The sequence below is a fragment of the Pholcus phalangioides genome, unplaced genomic scaffold (assembly GCF_987345545.1).
Source record: "Pholcus phalangioides strain wild (caught in Gottingen) unplaced genomic scaffold, Ppha-v1.0 ptg000007l_1, whole genome shotgun sequence".
Taxonomy (NCBI): Eukaryota; Metazoa; Arthropoda; class Arachnida; order Araneae; family Pholcidae; genus Pholcus; species Pholcus phalangioides.
The window spans coordinates 58,789,410-58,813,335 of record NW_028301600.1 but is presented as its reverse complement, the minus strand read 5'-3'; the positions used below and the strand labels follow the sequence as shown (position 1 = coordinate 58,813,335).

The following is a 23,926-nucleotide window of genomic DNA, read 5'->3' as shown; positions in this document are numbered from 1 at the left end:
TGTGAATAAGTTAATTCATTTGATATATTTTACTCAACATCTTATGTGTTGAGAGTAACATTGATTTTTTAAATAAAACGTAGATATGGCCTGTGAATTTCACCGAAAATCTTTTTTTTATTATATATTTTTGCAGAATAAATACATTCAGAGCACAAAGAGAAACTATAGACCAATGTTTCCCAAAGTGGGCAATATCGCTCACTGGTGGGCGATGGAATGGTCCAGGTTGGAGGGCGATAGAAGATACGAAAATAATATAGGATCCTATTGGTTCGCTTGAGTTGGGGGCGATGAGAGAAAAAAGAAGGGGGGCGATGAAACAAAAAGTTTGTGTGGGAAAATATGCTATAAGTAAATATGTGAAAATGTTCTGCCAGCAGTCTTTTTCCCTTCATTCGAGGGAAAAAATTGAGGGGGGGGGGGGTGAAAAAATAAATTTTAATCGATTGATGAGAAAAAAGATATTCGGAATTCTCGAATCACAACAAACTTATTCTGAAAATCTTTTCAAACTTGGGGATTGAAAACAGCTGTTTGTGGTATTTTAGGAAATTTCGGTTAGTTTTGTGCTTTAAATTAGCTATTTCGCCGTGATTTGGTAATTTTTTAGCGACAATTGGCAATGTCCCATATTTTCCCGTATTTGCGAAAGAAATTTACCGTATTTTTCTTGGGGAAATATGGTCACCCTATCCATAACCGTATTTTCGTGTTTCTAGTAAAACAATTTCTGTGGTCTTATCTCTGCAGAACGCGATTCTTGTGATCCTCCTAAAATTAAAATTCCCGTCGTGATCTAGAGAATCTCTTATTCCTAAAACAATATTCTCGTCCTAAAATAAGATTCTCGTGGTCTTTTCGAACAACGTTACTCTCTTGATCTTCCCATACGGCGACTCTTGTGGCCATTCGAGAACACATTTTTTTTCGTAGTCTATCTAAAATAATCCTCCCTGGTCTTCCCAGAATACGATTATCATGGTCCCCCCTCTTCCTAAAAAATTATTCCCGCGGTTTTTCTAGAACACGAGTCTCGAGGTCTTCCTAAAAACTTCCTGAAACTTCCTTCTCTCTCAAATTCCCGTGTCCCACAGGGACCAGGATCTTGTCCTAAAACAATTCGACTGTCTTCTGAGAACACGATTCTCGTGGTGCTTCTAGAGCACGATTCTTGTGGCCTCCTAAAACTCGATTCTTGTAGTCTTTCTGAAAAATAGCCGGACTCTCGTCCTAAGGATCCAGGTTCGAACCCCGTTGATGGTGGTAATCGGCTGAAGTTGGTTTTCTGCGGTTTTCCAGCTTCGAGGCGCGAATGCAAGCCAGTCTCTCCGTAGATAGCAGGCAGACCTACAACACAATACTGACAAAACATGAAAATTCAAGTATTTCCATCTTCACTTCAGAAAATGGAAGACGGATGGCATGACGAACACGAAACAACGCAACTCGACAACGTAAATACGTTAGAGCCACGCATGCACTCGGAACACACATTCCGGCATGTGCCGATTCGTTAGAAATTCAGTAGAAGAATGTGTACGAGGTGCATGCATGATTTAGTAGTAGCAGTAGTAGTAGTCTTTCTGAAACAGATCTCCCGTGGTCTACTTATAACAGAATTCTCGTTGGCAACGAAAAATATTATTCCAGTGATCTTCCAAAAAAGCGTGATTCTCTTAGTCCTCCTCAAACAACCGCGATCTTCATAGGACGGGATTCTCGTGGTCTCTGCAGAACGTGACTCTCGTTTCATGCGAAACCGGATTTCCTCAATTTTCATAGAAAGTTATTCCCATGGTCCCACTAAAACATGATTCCCTTGTCCAGCGCCCGGGACACCAAACCCGCGTGACTTCTTGTCTTGGGCAGGGTATGTTTCTTACGTGGGCATTTTAACCTACAAACTTTCAAGACTCCGAAATTGGCTGCCTTTTGCATTATAGGCACGGGTCCACGTCCCCACGCCTCTGTCTCAAGGAATACTATGTCCCCAAAAATATGCTACTAATTGTCCAGAGCCTGAACTTATGGGATACATGCCCTGTGTTTGGGAGGGGATTGACAAAATCCTAGTCCTAGAGGGTCTTCTATCTTGCACAGAATTTTAAGCTATTGCTTTGTTAAGAAGTCAAAATGTAATCAAAGTATTTTTGTCAATGTAGTCAAAGTATTTTTGTCAATGTAGTCAAAGTATTTTTGTCAATGTAGTCAAAGTATTTTTGTCAATGTAGTCAAAGTATTTTTGTCAATGTAGTCAAAGTATTTTTCTCAATGTAGTCAAAGTATTTTTGTCAATGTAGTCAAAGTATTTTTCTCAATGTAGTCAAAGTATTTTCCTCATTTGATCATTTTTGTCTCATCACGGTCATTCTGCAGACGGGGGCTAATTAGACCGGACCTACGATTTGTTGCCGATTCCGAACGGCAGCTTTTTTTTACTCACCGAGAGGTTAGTGCATTAACCCCTCGGTGTGGGACTCCCTGCGGTAGAAATCTTTTTCTTTGGTCATGTCGCCGTTTCTGTTGTACCCCCACGTCAGGAAAGTTTTTGACAAGGACGAACTGGATATCGAACTCACAACACCTCTAAACATCCTTTAGTACTTTAGGCGAGTATCTCCGTGGTCTTCAGATTCTCGTGGTTCAAACAACAAAGTGTTCCCAATACTTGTTTTGTATTTTATCGAATAGGGTGATCCGATTTCAATAATAAAGAAACCGAAAAATGTAGTCATTTCTAACCACACACGCATATACAAATATTGTTTTCTTAAAATATAACCATCGCAGCACAATATGAACTTATACACTCATTACCATAAAAATTTGCACACCAAGAAAGAGTTGTACGAATGGAACGAAATTTCATATATGTGAGTACAACGTTGATATAAGTAAGTGGTTACATAATTAAAACAAAAGAATCATTTGTTACAGGAAAAACTACAAATGAATGGAGGTTCTAGTACCCTGTTGGGCCACCTTCAGCTTCAATATACGATGCGATACGGGTGGGCATTGAGGCATACAGGTCCTGTATGGTGTCCTGCGTCATTTCATTCCACAGTTGCTGAAAGCGCCTCTAGTTCAGTCAAATTCCTAGGCTGCCTAACTTGCCGTCCCAAGTGATCCCAGATGCGCTCGATTAGTTACAAACCTGGGTATCGGGAAGGCCAAGAAAGGGTGTTAATGTGGTGGAAGTGTTCCTGTGACACCCTTCCTGTGTGTGGTCGAGCATTGTCCTGTTGAAAAATGCCTCCTTGGAGCTCTGGCATGAGTGGCAACACATGAGGCTGAAGGATGTCACGAACGTGCCGCTGGGCTGTCATGGTACCGTGTATGAATATTGGAGGTGTCGTATGCGACGCCACCCCATACCATCACACCAGCTGTGCGCCGGTGTATAGTGAAGGCAGGATTGAGGCGTTCGCCACGGAACCACCACACACTTACACGGTTGTCATCACTGCCCAAATTGAATCTCGATTCGTCACTAAAGACGACTTGGTTCCATTCGATTGCGGTCCAATACCGTCGATCTCGACACCACTCCAAGCGGAGGTGACGATGAGTGGGTGTAATTGGTAGCACTCGTGATGGGCACCGCGATACCAAATGTTCTTCAGCAAGGTGCCTCACGACAGTACAGACAGGCACAAAGGCCTGTAGTGAAGCTGCTACCTGTGTCCGAATAGCGGACAATGATGCAGTTGGCGCTGTGCGTGCTTGTCGAGTGATGTAACAGACTTCTCGGATATTGGTCTGATGAGGGCGTCCTGAGCCTGGCCGCCGTGCATGCGACCTCTCTCTCATCCACTGGTCCCAACATTTCCTCATAGTAAAGTCAGATCGGCCTAAGTGGCGGGCTACTCGCCGAGTTGACCACCCGAGCTGTCCATCATCCAGATGATTCTTCCCTTCTTGAACTCTGACAGCTGATCATATTTCTTCGATGGTGGCGTAACGGCATCCCTAATGAAAAAGCATCCCTCTGCAACAGATTAAGTACAGGCAAAATTCCTCTGTATACCTTTTTTATATGCCAAGGAGAACGAAGTTAAACGCCCTCTGGTGGCATTACATATTGCGCAATCACTCTGTGCATCGAATCATTTGCATACCTGTCAGACACGTATCTTCATGCCAAGTTCCGTTACGATCCGACAATTACTTCTTGGTGAGAAAATTTTTAGGGCAATGAGTGTATTTCACAATTTTCTCCAGGGACAACTTGAAAATCATCAGACATTCCGGGACGTCTGGTCTTAACACAAAATGCAGTATACTACTAAAAACATGCTTGTTCTACGACAACAGTCAAGTCATAGTTATCAAAATATGCAAATTATCAATATCCGCTGTTTCAGCAATGAGAATAATAACGATAACGAATTTAAATAAAGCTTCGTTAAAAACGGGACTTCCTTTCATCAAAAATCGGGACTGTCAAAGTTTTCGGAGAATGTGAATACGGGGAAAATTCCATGAAACATGTGTGACATGCTCATCTTAGTTCTCATTTCAAAAATTTCTTTTCTCTTTGAAAAGTAAAAAGCAGAACATTGAACATTAGAACACATACTTGCGTCATATACCTTTGCTGCGAACTGTATTTCCGTAGAAAGTAGATAACGGTCGTGTCGACTTTATATGGAAAATCCCTCTGGTGTCCCATTTCCATCAATTTTTTATTTTACGATAAAATCGGATTATTTACGATTTACTTGCAATCGCCAATGATCATGTATTTAACAAGTTGATATCTCTTAAAAGACTCACTGTTGGCTGACTCAACGCAGCTTGTTCTTAAAAGTCAACTCGAGAGAGTAGTGATGATATTCAACTGTTTATTGATGGTAACTAACGTGTTATGAGAAACATAACGCTGAAACACGGAAAAACTTGCAATGCAGTGAAGCACGTTATACCGCTCTTTCTTCAATGAACTAAATGTTTTTATACTCGGTTGAAATGAGTGGAAGTGTGAACTGAAGCAAGATGATGAGTGACTGAAATTTAGTTTTTGACTTACAACTGGACAAGAAATTCATTGACCGGCAAGTAGCGATTCATAGTAATTTTCCATGCACACACAAACAAGAAAATTTAACGAATTTCTCCAAGTTCATTCTGAACAGTAGGTATTTGAATCAACTATGTTGGTGTTTTTACCGAATAAATGTTCATAATGAAACTTCTTGCTGTTCGATATTAATGTGTACATGTGTTTTTTTTTAACAAAGATAATGTGAGATTTTATCCCATTAAAAATATTAATTCGTTCAAAAAAAATTTCAATAATAAAATCAATCAGTATGAAAAATATAAAAATCCTAAAAAGTAGAAGAATATGCCCTTAATAAAACTGGATGTTACTAGCTCCATAAAAATCACAAGATTTAAATTTTTAACTGAAAGTTAATACCGTTAAAAAATAAACTTTTTTTCAAATTACACATTTGAATTCTTTTTTCCCCTGTTTTCTAATTATCTTTGTGATAATTTTTTATTTGACTATCATTCATCTGAATAAGATGATCATAATACTGTACTATTTTTTGAGTTGACTGTTAGCAGATTTTTGGTCCACAATATTGGTATATCTGTGGTTTTTCTTGGTCATTTCATATTTGTCACCAAAATGTATAAGTAATAAAAGTAAAGCTTGAAAAAAAATTTATTAATTCAGACTTGGGTTTTTCTAAATGTAATTCATAATTTTCCATGCTGATTTTTGCATGTACTGTTTGTTGATTTTTTTTCCTGTTATAGCATCATGGTTCATTCTACCACATACAGTTTTTACAGTAATACTTGAAATAAAAAGGATCATATCTTATTGTACTGCAGGATCTGTATTTATTCAGGTGAGAATTTTAGTTGTTTTGTTGTTCGAAAATTACAGAATTTCACTGCACCAAACTGTCATATTTTTCCATTAGATAGAGAATTAATTTTTTTTCTACCTGCAAAAAATACATTTTTTCAAGAGATACATTGTTTTGAGATTTAATTTAAAAATAAATTCGCTGACTGTTCTGGAGCATATTGAAGTACAAATTTATGCTATCTACATCCTATAAACTAGACAAAAATGTTAGGAAAATTTATGATTGTTTTGTCATAAACTTCCTTCTACCCTCCCTTTTTTCTTTTTTAAAGAATTTCTCAAACTTCCAATTATAAACATCTGAAATATTGTTTTTGCTCAACTCTGTTACCTGAAGCCCCTCCTCCACAAATTCTTGTCTCCATAATGGGGGGGGGGGGGAATTTGACATGAGCGAAAAAGATGCAAATGTTATGATGTGAAATTTTATGATGACTTCACCATGTGCTCCATATTTTGATGAATTCATATATTTCCAAGAGCTACTGAGAACTATTCACATATTCTTAAAAGAGGGCGTAATTAAATTTACTCTTGTTATTACCATAATGCATCAACAATATAGGTTCATATACACATGGCAACGAAACTATATAGAGCTTATTTTTATAGCTCAAGGATTTCAAAGCTAAAGCTATTCATATTCTCGACAACCTTGAGAATGAGATTGAAAACTTTGAGTAACCTTATTAGAATTTAAGTGTTTATAATTTTTAAGTATTATGCTAATGTGGATTATGCATATCAAAATATGTGTGTATATACATATGGAATATATATGTTGTGTTAAATTTTATTTTAAATTAATACCACTTCTTTTATTGGTTTATTCTATCACAACTAGAAACAAAGTTTTTCTCATTTTAATTACTACTTAAAATATATTTTAAAACTTTAATTATCCAATGTAGTTTGAACGAGCCTTCATTGGTAAATCAAAATTTTCTATATAATCAAGTATGAATGATTTCCAGTATTGTAAAAACTAATGTAATCAAATAACACACTTTGTATAAAAACATTAAAAATTTTGATTGTCCTTTGCTTTGCAGCTGTATGTACCAGGGTTTAAACTAGATAAAAAATTCCTTTAGCAAAAAAGCAAAAATGGGGGAAAAGATTTAGCAAAAATGGGAGAAAAGCTTTAGCAAAATGCTAGAATGCTAATGATTGATGGTTTGATGTCTACTCGTTTTGTACCTCCTGTATGCATTTTTGCGAAAGTGGCTACTACTTCTTTCACATTCTAAGATTTTCTTTTGCATTTTGTGAAAAATGTGACAGTAGCTTAAACCCTGGTATGTACTGAGTTTTTTCAGCAACATTCTTTTGATAAGTTACAATATTGTTGCTGCCCCAACCAAGCTATTCCTCACACATCATTCAAAGGTGTTGTTGTTGGTTATGTGCATGTGCAATTCTTGTTTGTCCACCAACCAATTTAAATCTTCTAAATAGTTTGAGTCTGTACTCAAAGTGTCTGCTGCTATTGAAACACAGAAGGATGTTTCCATTTCAAAGCTGTATTATCAAAATAGAACTATTAGTGTTTAAGGAGGCCATATTGGCCAATTGATTATTATCAGTCAACCAATGCAGACTTTTGTCCTTGTCACTACTCAATAAAGGTTCATCAGAGCTCAGGAATAAAAAAAAATACTTGAAAAAGGCATTGGAAGAACCCCATAAAAAGTTATTTTTCTATTTTTCTAGGCTGTTATTTTAAATTGAGGCAGGAGCAGAAAATGAACTTTTTAAACCATATAAGTGGCAGCTTTATTGTGGGAAACTATTGTGTAGTAATTATTTTTATTCAGTTATATTGAAGTGAAATTCTTTTGTGATATCTGCCAAGACATTCAGTTTATAGGTAGTTACTGTCAGGCCTCTTTTTTTTCCCCTCTCTTATTTTGAAGGTAACATACAGTAAATTCAATTGGTGTCTGAAATAAGATAATCAATTTAATAAAAAACAAGGGATAATGAACTTTTTTTTAGTAGGCAACAATTGTTCTTTGTAGAATTTCTTTCTACTAAAGTCTCATTTTTTATTTTAGATTCTGTTAAAACATGCCTTTATTTCACACTTTTACCTGCACATTTCTTTTTAGTTTTGTTACCTGTGGAAATTGAGTGTGAATGCTATTTATTATAGGCTGGATATATAGTGAATTTCGGGCCATTCAAGTATTAAGTGAGCATCGAGAGGGGGAGTTTCAGATTTGCTGACTTTTGATGACAAGGGAAGGAGGGGGTTTTGAGAGAATGACGATTATGTCATCATCCACTCTTTATGAAAGTATGAAGTATTCTTAATGGTATCTTTACTTTCCATCTTTACTAAGAATGCCAAAAGGAGTCAATAAGAAAACCTTCCCTAGTTTGTGGGTGCTTGAACTAATATCCCTGTAGATAAGTCCTCTATAGGCCACCTCCACATTCTGTCTTACTTATGGAGTGAGGTATCTGTTAAACTATATTGTGTCCACTCCGCAGGTCATCCTAAAAGATTTGCTGGACTCCCGTACAGGAGCAAATATATACGAACAGGGGGGGGGGGCAGTTCACAGAGGGTTTTAGGGATAGAGAGAGATAGTCTACTTTGGCCCGTCCACTTTCGCTAAGAATACAATTTTTTCGTGAATGGGGTGATTTCCACCCCCCTTTTCCCACCTCTGTACCGCCTATGCTCCAGTATGATATTGAGGAGACAACAGGCTGCGATAATTTACTAGAAAAGAAAGGAAACCACTACTTTAAAAATAATTTTCTTGTGGAAGGATTTGGTGACAACTAGTTTGTGTGAAGGTGGAATATAAAAAATAAAGAAAAGTCTGGTATATTTATTTACTGTTCCGCTGAAAAACTTAACCATGCATGGTATGGGCAAACCTTGTGCTAAAAGAAAAGTAATCATTGACCAGTCAAGACGAGACTCATCCGCAATAATTCCATCAAATCACATCAATGACTAAATAGGAAAAAAACTACTCAAATGGCTGTTTTTAAGCAACTTTTTTGCCATTATCCAATCTCTGGAATTTAGAGAAACTGTGATAAAGATGAGAGCTTAATGCTTGGTACTTCATACAAACTAGCAACAGCAATCTATACCATCCCATTAATTAATGCTTAATTAATAAACTTAAAAAAATAATTAATTAACTTAAAAAAATAATTAATTAACTTAAAAAAATAATTAATTAACTGAAAAAAATAATTAATTAACTGAAAAAAATAATTAATTAACTGGAAAAATAATTAATTAACTTAAAACATAAGCTAAAATTATAGTGTGTTCTGTCTATAATCATGTAAAAAATGATCCCTGTAAATACATAGCAATGTTCACTATAGCAGTGTCAGACAGTGGTGGTCATACTCGCGAAGATCAACCTTTGGAGGGAGCACAGAAAGCGGGAGGTCTACAATGAATTTCTTAAATAGAAATTTTGAGTTATCAGCCTTTAAATGACATTGAAATTAACAGAAATTGATTATTACAACACATAAAGGCATTTCTGTTGATATTTTAATTTTTTTACAAATATTTTTTTTATTGTCTTGGGGGGACAAGCCCCGTTTGCGCCCTCCCCCACACACATGCCTCTGTTCCCAATGTGTGGTAGAAGGAGGGGACGAAACTGATGTAATTTTTCTGATGGGGGAGGGGGTCAAAAATGGCAAAAAATCTGCTGACATAATACTTGAATGGCCCTTATATTCTAATGTGACAAAATGTATTTTTAAGTGATTTTTAATGTGATTAAATGTATTGTACTTTATTTTGCAATCCCATTCAGAAAATACTACATCCTCTAAACTCTTATTGTCCTGTATTTTTATTTCCCACCAAAGATCATAGGGGTAAAGCTTTCCCCCTCCTCAATACTTGTTACCATCCTCATAGTACCTAGGGAAATATTGTGAGTTCAAGCTCCCCTTCCAATGTTCTCAAGAACTTAACACCAATGCCAGAAATCACATATTTATAGTCAAATTTTTTATTATGCCGAAACTTTACAAGCTTATCAGGATAGATTTGAGTTTTGGTCTCTAGTACATCAAGTCTATGTAGTTCAAATCAAAAACCATTTCCAGTGACAAATTTAAAATACTTTCAACTGATAAAAAACTGAAAAAAAAATTTCTATTAATGAATTCCCTGAGCATAAATGTATGGATTTATCACAGTTTTTTAAAGAGAATATTCTTCTTCTGGTAATGTTAGCTCTTGTGCATTTTTCCAGGTCATTAAAAATAAGCATTCACAATGAATAAAAGCTTGACAGCTGAAGAAGGGAAACCATTATTCAAATTGGGATTAAAGAAATTATCTTTGATCACTGTCACATTGCCACTAGGATCCATGATTTTTTGCTTCATTACCTCAATGTTATTCAACTTTGAACTTGTCAATACAACCATATGTAAGGTAATAATTTCCTTATATGGCAGACTATTTTTTTGCCTATACTGTAATTTTAGTGTAGTATATAGTCTCTCTTTTTTTTTCTTCTTCATTTCAGTAAAAATAAAATATTAATTTTAATACTTTATTTACAATATACTGGCAAAAGACACCAGACACTAGTAAACTATTGCTGTACTCTTCAATTCCCTGGACAGATCATAAAAATCTCTTGGGAATGCATGATGATCACGTTATTCTACTTTTAATAATAACACATGTATTGACCTTCTAGACAAGCTACCTAAAACATTTTGGAACAAAATCATGGGTATGCTCTTCCATTTGATATCATCAGTAGCTATTGTGTGTGTGTGTGCCTCAGCTTACTCTCTAATTCATCCCATAGATGCTCTATGAGTGTAAGATCATGGCGAGTTCAAACATGAAGCAACATAATGTTGTATCACTATGTAGCAGGAATAGTCCCATTTCAGAGAAAGATATGATGTCACTCTCTGCTATTGATAAAAAGTATAGATGACCAGATACAATATGGAAATAAATTTTTGAAAGAAAATTCACAGGCCCCTGTGAGCAATTGAACCACAATCCTCTCGAATTCTTGCCGAGTATGCTAATAGTTGATTGTGGTTTAATTCCAGCAGAGGCCTGTGAATTTTCTTTCCAAAACTTATCTCTGCATCATATTCAGTAATAAAATTCATCTTTGCATCCAATCCATTCATCTGAACTTTTCAGTTATATATCTTCAAACACAGAGCTATATGTACAGGTACTTTAATGGAATGGGAAAATATGTGCTGATATATGGAAAAGGACAGAAGTTGAAATCAATGTTCCCTCTAAGCTGTGCATGGCTAAAACTTCTTCCACATACCATGGGCGGAGATACAGGGGTCATGTGTGTGTGTATGAGCAATTCCCCCCTTTCCAAACATGAAGGATGTGTGTGTGTGAGCAATGCGCCCCTTTCCAAACATGAAGGATGTGTGTGTGTGAGCAATGCGTCCCTTTCCAAACATGAAGGATGTGTGTGGTAACCTAATTATGTGTGTGTATTTGCATAAGTGTATGCAGGTTTTTCTCAAAGGGTAAGGGGAGTTTTCATCATTTCTTCTTCTGAAGGGAAGGATTACATTTTTTCTGAAAAATAACACTATAATCTCAGCTCAAAGGGACATTAGAACCCCAAGACCCTTCTCCCTTGTGTATGCCAATGTGTATGTATGTATTGAAATCATCATCGTGCCCCCAAACTTTCAAATCTATCTCCACTTATGCTGCACACACAGTTTTTGCCACACAAAAGAAATTCCCCATATTGTACATGGTAGTATGTTATTTTGTCATTCCCCTCAGCTATCAAAATTCTATGCAGACAAAAAAGAAATCAGAGGGCATATTGGTTGAAATATAAAGATAAGTAAAATCCTGAAAGTGGCATGAGATGGCAATCCACTCTGTGGTGGCAGGGTATGCACTGCAGTCTATAAACTTGAACCAATTCAACTCTACAGTTGGCCTCCAATGCTTATGGTCTCCAAGTGGAACAACTACCTTACACCGTGACTTACTGTGCCAGAAGATGTTCAGAGGTTTGACGAGTTCAAAACCTGCTCTGTCCTTGTCAGAATCTTTTCTGACAGAGAGGTATAACTTTTACCTCAAGAGCAGTGGTTCTCAAAAAGTGTGTCACTGCTTCTAGAGAAATCGTCAAACTTTGTCACGGGCATCACTACGAACTGGTGATATTGATGTGTGCCTGTTTGGTGCTTTGAAGCATTTCTTTGTCAAACTATTCTAGGGAATCACTGATTAATGTTGACTAGTGTAAGGGAACTGTGGGTGACAAAAGTTTGAAAACCATTGTTCTAGAGCATAGGTTCCCTAATGTTTTGCCCATCGCCCCCCCCAGAAATTTTTTTCTCGTCCCCTTTCTCAGTGATCCCACAGGATTCTATATTTTATTCATAAATATCATCATCCCGTGAAGGGGCAATGGAACATGTGATATAACCCAGTAACTTTGCCTTCTTATAGAAATGTCGCACTAGAGGTCATAGGCATACGCAGAATTTTCTCGGGGGGGGGGGGGTTTAAGTTTCTTCCCTGCAAAATAACACTATAATCTCACTCCCTTTGCATACGCCAATGCTAGAGGTACACTTGTGGGAGAGAGATAACACTAAGAGGATAGAACATAGTATTGCTACCACAGAAAAAAAGTCTTCACACTGAGCAGTTGGGGCACCAATCTCTCGACCAGAGACATGAAAAAAAAGTGGTCTATGAACTGTAGATCAATGTGGACACTGATCCGAAGGAGAAAAGGTGATGATTGCCCCTCCCAAAAAAAGGGGCGTAATGTGGGAAAAATCTGTCTGTCCCATAAAATACAGGCAATCCTAAAAACCTATACAATTATTTGTTCTTCCAATACATCACCCTGGATCCGCACCTGTGGTCATGATGAAATTATCTTTTGTGTGCATAAAATGATGTGTATCATGCAAAATGCATGAAGCAGTCTCAAGTTTATTACCAGTGTCATGATTAGGGTGGCCAGATGTCCCAGTTTTTCACAATTTTTTGCCATCCCGAAAGCCTTTTTCGAGTTTGTTTGTCCTGGTTTTTGCTTGTGCAATGAAATAGCATTATTTTCAATATTTTTCTATTTTAACCTTCAGCTGCATTACATATTATGCTAGAAATGTATTATTTCACTGTTATATATATTTTTGCCATATTAATATTTTATGTAACCAAAAGACGCCAAACCAGTTTTGAAACACTGTAGCCCTGTTCACATGTGCAATATTGGGGTAGAATGGAGCAATAATGGAGGTAGTGAATACAACTTGCTTTGGTGAATATAAACTTGCTCTGCATTTTTTTCCATTGCAGGCCCATTTAGAAATAAATGAAGGAAGTTTTGAAGGAATCATGGCCATATTGCCGGCAGAAATTTCGAGGGTTTTGACACTGAGATAATTGATAATGTATTAAAGAAACCAGACATAGCCCGGCTTCTGTTCCAATAGGGGATATAAGCCCATTATCTCGTATGGTTGGGATTATATCTTGTAGGGAAGAGAGTTTTCAACGTTGGTCGAATGATTTCAATCGGTTTTACACACATTACACTCTTGAACATAAAGCACTTCAGTGAAAGTTACTGAAAATATTCATAGTCCCTAGAACGAATTAATCAATTTTATCGATTTCTATGCGGAACAAACTATTTTGATTTCTGAACAATTCGGTTTACGAACGGACATCCGGAACGAATTAGTAAGTTCATAAAATGAGGGTCGACTGTATGAAGCATAAACGTTACAATATGAAACTAAGAGTACTTAAGTTACACCCCCCCCCCCCTGCCACCCAGTAATTTATGAGTATGTAATGTAACGCATCTCACCTTTCATGGCATACACCCTTCAATCACATATATACGGGATGGCAAGTCAGGCAACCATGGCTCCCATATCCTAATGTTATACTCATTTTTGCACCTCTGTGTAGAAGTATTGTGATAATATTTTAGTAATAGTTAGCTTGCAATTTTACGCTGTAATGCCCACCAAATGTGAGTTTTGGAAATGTCCCGGTTATTATTAATGGATGTTCCGGTTTTTAACAATGATTTCTGGGATTTGTTCCGGTTTTGCAAGCACCTCATCTGGTCACCCTAGTCATGATGTGAAAGGATGATTTTAGGACACACTGTATTGGACAATTGTACTCTGAATTTCAGATTTCTGAATCTTACTATTTTCTGATTCCAGCTGATGCAACCCTGAGACATAATTGTACGCTACTGTGCATAGAATGTAAATGTACATCTCTGTAGGTTGTTTCTAAATTCATGGTACAAAAGTTAAGGGGTAATATGTAGAACACAACTACACAAGCACAAATCATCCTACATTGCATGCTAAGAACTAAGTAATGGTAACACTCGTGAGAAATTTTTAAGTACTTAACTACATTTTTTCAAATAAATAGCAGCACATTTGTTTCAAATGGGGGGGGGGAATTACTCAAAAGGGAGAATTTTGCTGAAAGGAATGTACCACACACACACATACACAAATGGCACTTGAATTAACCCACAAATTTGTACAGACCATGTGTAGTATTGTGAAAGATAGCACAAACAATCCCATTGTTAAGCCTCTTACCCTAGGCTTACCACCCCCCCCCCCCCCCAACCACCATTTCTTTTTATATACTGTACTGTTACATATTTATATCTTATTGTCTATCTGCACCATAGATGACTTTAATACAATACAGGCTTACATAGGCGTATTCTGGATTTTCTCAGGGTGGTGGGTTTGTTTTTTACTGCAAAAACACTAAAATCTCTTCTCAGAGGCTGTGAAACTTCAAACCCCTGCCCCCCGGGTACACCAGTGCAATCTTATCAGTGTGGTGTAGCCAGGTTTTGGTCAGTGGGGAGCAAAATTTGGAAAGGCATAATTTTTTGTTTCTACTTTAGGTGCAAACTTAAAATTATGCATTAGCAGAAATAACTTGTAATTTTTTTTTATTTTAAATATCAAATTAATTTTTTTTTTGTTTTCACTTGATGTTATTTTCAAATCAAATTAACAATTTTTCAACTGATTAATTTATTTTAATTCTATAACTAAGCAATGTAAATTATATTTTATGTACTTATACAAATACAGACACCAAAAAACACAACTGGAAAATCTCCCAAAAAGGTAGTTGGAAAAAAAATTTAGATAAAAATATAAAAATTGGTAGGAGAATGAAATAAAAAAAATATATGTATTCTCTCTCTCTCCAAAATTAGCTCAAGATGTGAAAGCACAGAAAAATCTTCATGCTTCCATCCAATCTCTTTCATCATGTTACACTCTTATTGTAAGCACATATCACATATATACTACTACTACTCAGTCGTACATGTACTTCCAAAACATTTCTCTATAAAATTTCTAACAAAAGCTCTTGTTTATATTATGCGTGATCTTAATGTATCTATGTTGTCATAGTTATGTGTGGTTTGTGTTCGAGAAGTTTTGCCATCTGTTTTTCATACTAGAAGTAAAACTGGCAAGATGCCTGAAGAGTTTTGTGTTATGCAAATACCAAGTTTCTGCTCTCTGCGGGAAAATTTTTCAAATGAAAGACCGGTTAGCATCCGCACCTTGAAGTTGGAAAACCGAAAGAAAACTCACTCCAGTCAACCACCACTGTGCCACTGTTAGGGTTCAAGCCTGGATCATCGGGATATGAGTCCATCATGATGTCCACGCAGTGGCTATCGCATTCTACTAGATTGCAGGTGCACAAGCAAAGGGTGCCATTGCTTTGGAATTTCAAATGTGCTGGAGAATGGTGTATGTGTCCATAATGTATTTAAGTATGTCTGAGGCGTATTATGTGTTTGAAACGCCACACTGTCCATCTTCCAAATCAAAGTGAAAGTGGCAGGTGAATGAATTGATTGAAATAATTTTTATGTTTGCTGGTCTACCGGCTTCCTTTAGAGAAACTGTTTGAAGGGGAATTCTGCCCGAAGTTCAAAAACTTAGGCAGACATGGTGCACAGTATATGTATATTTATTCTTAATGAAGTAAATTTATGGGGTATGTTTTATAACAAATCAGAGAAGAATGAAAATATTTCGAGCAATGAAAATTGTATGGACTATATTGGTCTCAAACTTTTTACACCCGCAGCCAGGGCTGTCTTAAAAACATCATGGGGGCCCCCCAGGCCAAATGATTTTTCTGAGGCCTCTGAAAAATAATCAAAAATATAACTTCTCGTTTTTCCGAGGCCCCTCTTCTCTTGAGGCCCCGGGCTGTGCCCGGGTGAACCCATGCGTTAAGACGGCACTGCCTGTGACACCCTTTACCCTAATCAACACTTATCCGCATCTTCTCAAAGCAGTCTAAAAAAGAGTATCTTCAGAAAACTTTTTTCGGGTCCCCACTCTGCGGTGCCCTCGACAAAGGTTGGCGGCGCACAGTTTGAGAACCTCTGAACTAGGGAGTTCTTGGTTTTTCGTAAGCCCTCAGATAAGTGCTTATTGAAAAACACTGATCTAGAAAATCTTTTAGGAGTAGACTATACATTTCGCAGGTACTTTTTGTTTTTCTGAAACAGTACAAGTATGTACGTATCTTCAGCTATATATATATATACACTTTTAAGCTTCCCACATAATTCATGGGCACACCCAGGCCCATTCTGGGTGCCTTAAGTGCTAAAAGTGGGGGGGGCTGTTAAAATTTTCAAGAGTAAACTGTGGGGCAGATATTTCTAAACAGGGGTTGGGCCTCAGAAAAATTCCTTTGATGCTTGTAAGATGGCTCTGAATTATGTGGGGATTGGGAAGGCATAGGGACGATCGCTTCTCCTTAGACCCAAAAAATTAGGCAAAAAATTTATCTGTCCTCTGAAATACCGGGCGATTCAACGGACCAAATGGTGTCTGCCTCTGCTCCATTTGAAGCTGAAGATGTCTGCTCGATTTCATTTGCAGCTGGAGATATATGCCCTCACTTCATTCTAGGCTGAAGATGTCTGCCTTTCCATTCACTGCTGAAGATGTCTGCCTCTACTACATTCACTGCTGAAGATGTCCGCTTTTGCTTTATTTGTAGCTGAAGATATCTGCCTAGGTTTTATTCGCAGCTGAAGATGTCTGCTCTTTTCAGCTCATGCACTAATCTAGAAGCGAGGCAATCACTCCCCCCCCCCCGCCAAGAGCCAAAAATGCCAAAGGAAAGGTGATACCTCTTGGAACTTGAATCCTAGCCTTTACTTTATATAGGTTCCTGCACCTAATTTCTTCAGAAGGCACCTTAGGCCGTGCACATAGTGAGGTGACCAAGAGGTATGGGAGTGCATAATAAAGACTAGTGACAAAACAGTTGTATTGTTTTGTTCTACACTACACATACTCGAGGAGCGGGACAAGAGAGAGAAAAAGTCCACTCAACGAAGTGCTGCCTTGGACAAAAAAACATTTTCACCTCGATCTGCTGATTGGTCCGTTTCTCCCCTTTTTTTCTTTCTCCTCTACTGCGGAAGAATCATCATCACACCCACACATTTCAGAACTGTGAAACTGCAAGAGGTGCATGTATAAGATTTTTTTCACTCATCATTTTAGTCAATGAAGGTAGAAAATGAAAAATTCAATTTACTTTTTATCAAATTTTTTTGGAGATGAAAAGTCATTTAGGAAAATAGACGCCAATGTAGGCGAAATTTTGACCCCCGGGCTAGGCCACTGATTCTTATGATATCAGCATGTGTTTTTTATCCTGTTGAAGTACCTGTACACATAGTTTTATGTTTGCGGAAATTTCATTCTTTCTACCCCATGGTGAATTAAATTGTCCCAATTTTCAGAAATAAATTTAAGCATGTTTAAGTTTCATTAAACAAAATTATTTTGTCATTTTGGAGAAGTGAGCCATTATATTTACGCTGCAAATGTTTAAACACTGATATGCTCATGAAGAGCCTCTAAGAAGATAAGAGCAAATTACAGACATGCTATAAAATTGAGATTTGTAAATAAATTGTTTTATGAACTGTGCTTCCAAGTTTAATAAATGTTCTAATTTTTTAAATCATACTTTTATTGCAGCTATATGCAACATGTTAGGTTTCATTGAATATTTTTGTGTGTACACTTATCTGGATTTATTTCTGATCTCTTATGTCATGGAATAGAAAATTTCAAGCTCATATGTTTGATTTAGGATATATCATTGATATCATTCTTTTTCATCATAATTTTTTTCTTTCTTTTTCCTGTGTGAGCTATAATAGTTGATTTTTTTTCTAATTTTCATGATTCTTTCAGGTATTTAACTTTTGTCCATCTGTTAGTGCAATAACTGGAATATCTCCCCAACGTTATGTGTGGCGCATAGGAGTAGCTTTGCATTCATCACCCAGGCTTTTGCTTGCATCTGTGTATTACCATTATTATACCAAAAAATCGAAATATGTGGAAGATGCCTTCAAGAAGTCATATCAACAACTAGTATCATTAAATTACTGGTTTCATGTAACAGAAATAATGTCTCTTGTTGGTGTCACCTATATTTCTAATAAGGAAAATTATCGTATGTTTTTCATATTATTCTTTATTTGAAATAACTGTTGATTTTTCCTTTCAGCTTATATTTGTTTATCAATTAAAATTCATTTCATGTCAAATAATGTCAAAAAAGTTTCTTTTATCAACAGTTCTATGTAGAAGTATAGTTATTGGAGACCTAGATAAACTGGTATATAGAACAATGCCTTGATAATTTTAGATCTCATTATGCTTGTTATCGGTATGCAAATATATAGCAGTACATATATGGAAAATATTTCATGTATTTTGCCCTGGTCAAATTGTTTAGATGCTTCACATCTCAGATAATTAGTCTGTTAATTTTTGAAACTTATGATTTTCTGCTAAAAAACAGGTTGACCATATTGTAAATTTTTATGGGCCAGAATTATTTTTTCATATTATCTGGCTATCTCACCGTTTTGGTGGAAAGTTCATTTTGTCAAGTTTTCTGAAAAAACTAACTTTGATATAAATGGTGACTTTGTTATTATGCAAATTGTGCATGATATAGGGACAATGAGAAAAGACATTTTTTGAAAGAGGAGGCGATGGAACAAAAAGTTTGAGAAACTATGGCCTAGAACTTGTAGCTATTACAGAATCTTGGGCAAATAATGAGAGGAATCATTCTTACCCATCTCAGGATACAATACTTTTTTCAAAAATATATCTGACAGGGAAGGAGGTGAGGCCTTGATTTACATGAAATCATGCTTGCAGGCTCGAGAGTGTAACATACAGAGTAGGGATATTGAAACTACATGGGTTGAGCTTGAAAACAAAAGGTATCAAACTTATTGTAGGGGGTTTGTTATAATCCACCAAATAAAGATTCCAAACTACATCTTCAGACTTCATGAAGAAATTTCCTACATGTGTAAGCATAAGAGTGTTGTCATATTAGGGGATTTCAATTACCTGAGTATCGATTGAGAGAACCGATCATTAATATGAGAAAGGCTTTCTTAAGTTGGTGCTCGATAATTTTTTGTATCAGCGGATATCAAACCACTAGGGGTACATCTATTTTGGATTTATTTCTGAGAATCTTGTTGAACATGTTTCGGTGGGCGACAAGTTTTCTTTTAGTGATCACAGTGTCGTTAGTGTTTTCTGTAACTTTTCTTTGGATAAAGCTGATAACAGGAGAATGGTGCCTTGTTTTTGAAGAACAAACTTTGATTTTTTGAGTGAAAGGTTAGCGTGATTTCAGACAGGCTGGAATCAGTTGGTATGGTATGTCAATGGGAAGAATTTGGGGCAAAATTATCCTTGGTTTTGCATGACATCATACCTTTTATTTGTAAAAAGTGTTTGTTTGTCGCACTCCCTCTAGTTCACGAAACAAGTGCATAATCTTTATCTTGAAAAGAAAAGGGTATTTAGAGAGTATAAAAGTGTAACAGGTAACCTGGCATCATTTACTGAAAAAGAAGAGCATTGGAGAGGGTGATTAGGGAAAGTAAAAAAGGAAGTTGAATCTAGGCTAGCAGATAACATTGCCGCGGATACAAAATAATTTTTCTTCTATGTCAACAACAGCTGTAAAAGGACAGTTGGCCCTTCCCTCTCAATAGAAAGATCTAGGGTAGAGAGCAATGTAGGCATGTGCGGTGCTTTCAATGATTTTTTTGCTTCAGTTTTTAATAGAGAAGATAATGGAAGTACAGGTGTGTCGTGGGGTGTTAAAGTCCTTAGTGATATTCAAGTGGAAGATGTGGAAGTCCTAAAACTACTAAAAAATGTATGTGCAAGCAAAGCACCAGAACCAGATGATATTTATCCTAGGGTCCTTAGGGAATACGCTAATGAACTGTTGGTACCAGTTGCACAGATTTACAGAAGTAGTATTGCTGAGGGTATCGTCTCAGAGGATTTGAAGCTTGCTAGTGTGGTTCCGCTTTAAAAAGGGTAGTAGAGAAACCATGTCGAGTTATCATTTAGTGAGTCTGGCGAGTTCCATCTCAAAAATTTTGGAAATTATTATCAAAAGGCAATTGGTGAAGTGACAGACGAGAATAACGTATTGTCTGGAACCAGCGTGGGTTTAGGAAGGGAAGTCATGTGTAACTAACCTATTTTGCTTCTATGATCACGTGACTAAGACCAGTGACATAGCCAGAGGGAGTAGGGAAATCGATTGCTTCCCCCAATCAAAATTTTGTCTACATTGGCGCTTGTTCTCCTAAATGAGGCAGTATGATCTCCAAAAAAATTTGATTAAAAAAAAAATTTTTTTCTACCTTCATTGACTAAAATGATGAGAGTGAGAAAAAAAATCTCCACTTATACCTCTTGCAGTTTCACAGTGACTGGATGTGCTATTCATTTGAGAGAAGAAGAAAGAGAAAAAGTGGAGGTTTTTTTCATTACCACTTTTGAAAATTGCTCTTCATCTTAAAGCATATTCAGAGTAGCCTCTGTTCCCAACTTTATTAAAGGACAAAATCTTGCCTGCTTCTTGCTGTAACTTTTTCTCCCGATATTGGTCGTTCTCGGTAGAGCTCCTAGAAATACCTTCCATAGGTGCCTCAGTTCTGAGTGTATGGCACTTGCCAAATGCTAGTTCTGTTGTGAATTGTCACCAAGAGCTCTAATCAAGAAGCCTTCTGAAGAAATTGGGCTAGAGAACTTATTGTAGAGAGACCACTGAACCTATGAAGTAATGGCTGTGATTCAAGCTGCAAGAAATATTGTCTTTTCTTTAGGTGCCCTCAGTAGAGATCTTGAGCACCTAGAAATACCACTTTATATAGAAGACTTGGCTAGGTTTAGAGTGCTCAGAAATGCCACATTATCTGTAGGTGTCTTGGCAAGAGCTACTAGCTTGTGTATAGGGCAGTTTCAAAGACTGGGAAACGGTAGAAAACAGCTCTGAGCTTTGGAACCATAAAAAACCCAAGATAAAATACAAAAGGGGTTCTGGAACAGTTTTTCTTAAAGGTGCGTGAGATAAAAAAGCCTCTCTAATCTTGGGTCAATAGTGCTCTGAAATGTAGGGCATGAGAGAGAAAATTACAGTCATCTATATCGTGCGATAATATATATTGTACTATATTATACATTGATAATGCATAATTTTGTGTTGAAAATGTGAATTTATCAGAATCATTATCTTTTTTTCATGGCATAGTTTCCCTTTTCTTTGAATCACTGTTTGTGTCATCATTATGCATATACAGTAGTGTGCTGAATTGGAGAAATTATTTTCTAGAAAAAGTTATATATATATATGTGCGTGTGTGTGTGAGAGAGAGAGCGAGAGCGAGCAGTGTGTTTGCTAACTAGACATGTATATCCCCCTTCCAATTTATCCAACGTTTTTTAAACGTTTGGTACCCTGTGCCCCCCCCCCTACACGACTTCGTTATCGTTTATCCGTGGCTCCCAAGAATAGCCTAATGTAAAAAAGAACCACTACTTCTACTAAACCACACATACACCTTGTCCATATTCTTCTGAGGAACTTCTAACGAATTGATACATGTTGGAACGTGTGTGTTCGTGTTGTGAACCTAAAGTGAAGTTTGTTTCTATGTAATGCTTGTTATAGTGCTGCCATCTGCTATCTATTTTTACAAATGTGAGTGAAGTGTAATGATAGAAGATCTTACCGTTGTAGACCTGTTGCTCTCTGTGGCCAGACCTATTAATTGGCAGATCGGCTCGCATTCGCTCCTCAAAGTTGGGAACCACAGAAAATAAACTTCAGTCAACCACCACTGTAGCAACGAAAGGGGTCATTCTTTTAAAAAGGCATTTTTTTTGGAAAAAAGTCATTTTTGTATTTAAAAAATCCTTTTTTCCCATAAAAAAAGGAACCACTTCAAAGAACTGAATGGGCACTCATCAATACACCAATGCATTGATGCCCCTAAAAAAGGTTGGCCTAAAAACCTGGGAGCCGCGAGCATGAAGTACACTTTGAGGTTCCATAGAATATTTCCGAAATAATATAATATAAATGCAGTATATATACCCATCGCTTTTTTAAAGCAGAATTCCAGACGTTATTTTTTAAATATTTCTCACAATAACACATTGGTGGTCGTCTGCGCAGGACCGTTTTACGAGCATCAAAGGGATTTTTCTGAGGACCTCCCCTCACCTGTTTAGACATGCCTGCCTAACAATTTACTCTCAAATATTTTAACAGGATCTCACATCTTCATGAAGCCCCTTTTGCACTTGAGGCACCCGAACCAGGCCTGGGTGTGCCCATGAATTATGAGGAAAGTTTAAAAATAGCTGAAAATACATACATATATTGTTTTAGAAAAACAAAAAACACCAGCAAAATGTTGAGTCAACTCTTAAAAAATGATCTAGATCAGTGTTTTTCAATTAGCACTTATTCAAGGACTTAGGATACTTACTGATATGAACTTTGCCGTCGTGTGGTTTGCCAACACTTACACAAAGGCCCTCTAGTCAAACAACAGGGGAAAAACTAAGAACTCCCTAGTCCAGGAGTTCTCAAACTGTGTGTCACCAACCTTCATCAGCCAACAATGATCCAGATTTGAACCCTACTAGTGACACAGTGGTGGTTGTACGAGTTACGTTGAACTTTGAGGTATGAATGCTAACCTGTCATTGAAAAGTTTTCCTGCAGACAGCAGGCAGGCTTTCTACATGTTATTTGCATTACACAAAACTTCAGGCATTTGCCAGTTTTACTTCTAATATGGAAAACAGATGACAAAACTTCTCAAATGCAAACCATGCATAACTATGACATCATAGATACGTTATGGTTACGTGTAATATCAGAAAGAACTTTCCGGTGTGCACTAATTTGTTAGAAATTCTATAGAGAAATATTTTGGAAGTACAGTAAAACTTTGATTAACCATCACCGTCCAGACCAGGGCAGTGATGGATGAAAGAATATACAGATAACAGAAATTACTTAATACATATGTACAGTGGCATGATTTCATTGCGGGCTTGAGATGAAAATAAAATCCTTTAGAAGTGAATAATACATATATATTGTATTTAATTTTACACACACACACACACAAAATGATCAATATAAACTTCGGCCCAGGTAGTGGCGACATTGAAAATAGCATCCTTTATGCTTTATGTTGTATCTCTTCCAAAATTCTTTGACAGTCATGGCATCATCAGGTAAGAGGAAGCCTTCAATAAAAGCTTTTCTGTAACGTCGCTTCATATTTTCAATTATGCCCTGGTCCACAGGCTGTGTAAGTGGAGTTGCATGTTATTTGGCCATCATCTAATGATGGTGATCATTACTTTTGAGTTCGCAAGAGGGGTGTGTTGGGGCATTGTCCATTAACAGCAGTGCTTCCTGCGGCAACTGCTTTTCGGCCATATGAGCTCTAACTTGAGGCATGAAAACTTTGTGAAACCATTCTGAAAGAAATTGTTTGGTCCATCCAAGCACTTTTTTGGGCATAATAGTTCACAGGCAATGTGTTCATATTTAAATTTTTGAAAGCA

At 36.8% G+C, this 23,926-nt stretch overlaps 1 protein-coding gene across 1 annotated transcript in view; it reads left to right on the top strand.

Moving 5' to 3' along the window:
* The first annotated feature begins 5,775 nt into the window (after positions 1 to 5,775).
* The window catches only part of LOC149085553 (post-GPI attachment to proteins factor 2-like), a 38,094-nt gene continuing 19,943 nt past the window's right edge, over positions 5,776 to 23,926 (top strand). The window contains exons 1-3 of the mRNA XM_089233624.1: positions 5,776 to 5,870; positions 10,144 to 10,328; positions 18,191 to 18,455. Of these exons, the coding sequence (XP_089089750.1) occupies positions 10,167 to 10,328; positions 18,191 to 18,455 (427 nt within the window). The 5' untranslated portion in view covers positions 5,776 to 5,870; positions 10,144 to 10,166. The remainder of the gene's footprint in view (positions 5,871 to 10,143; positions 10,329 to 18,190; positions 18,456 to 23,926) is intronic.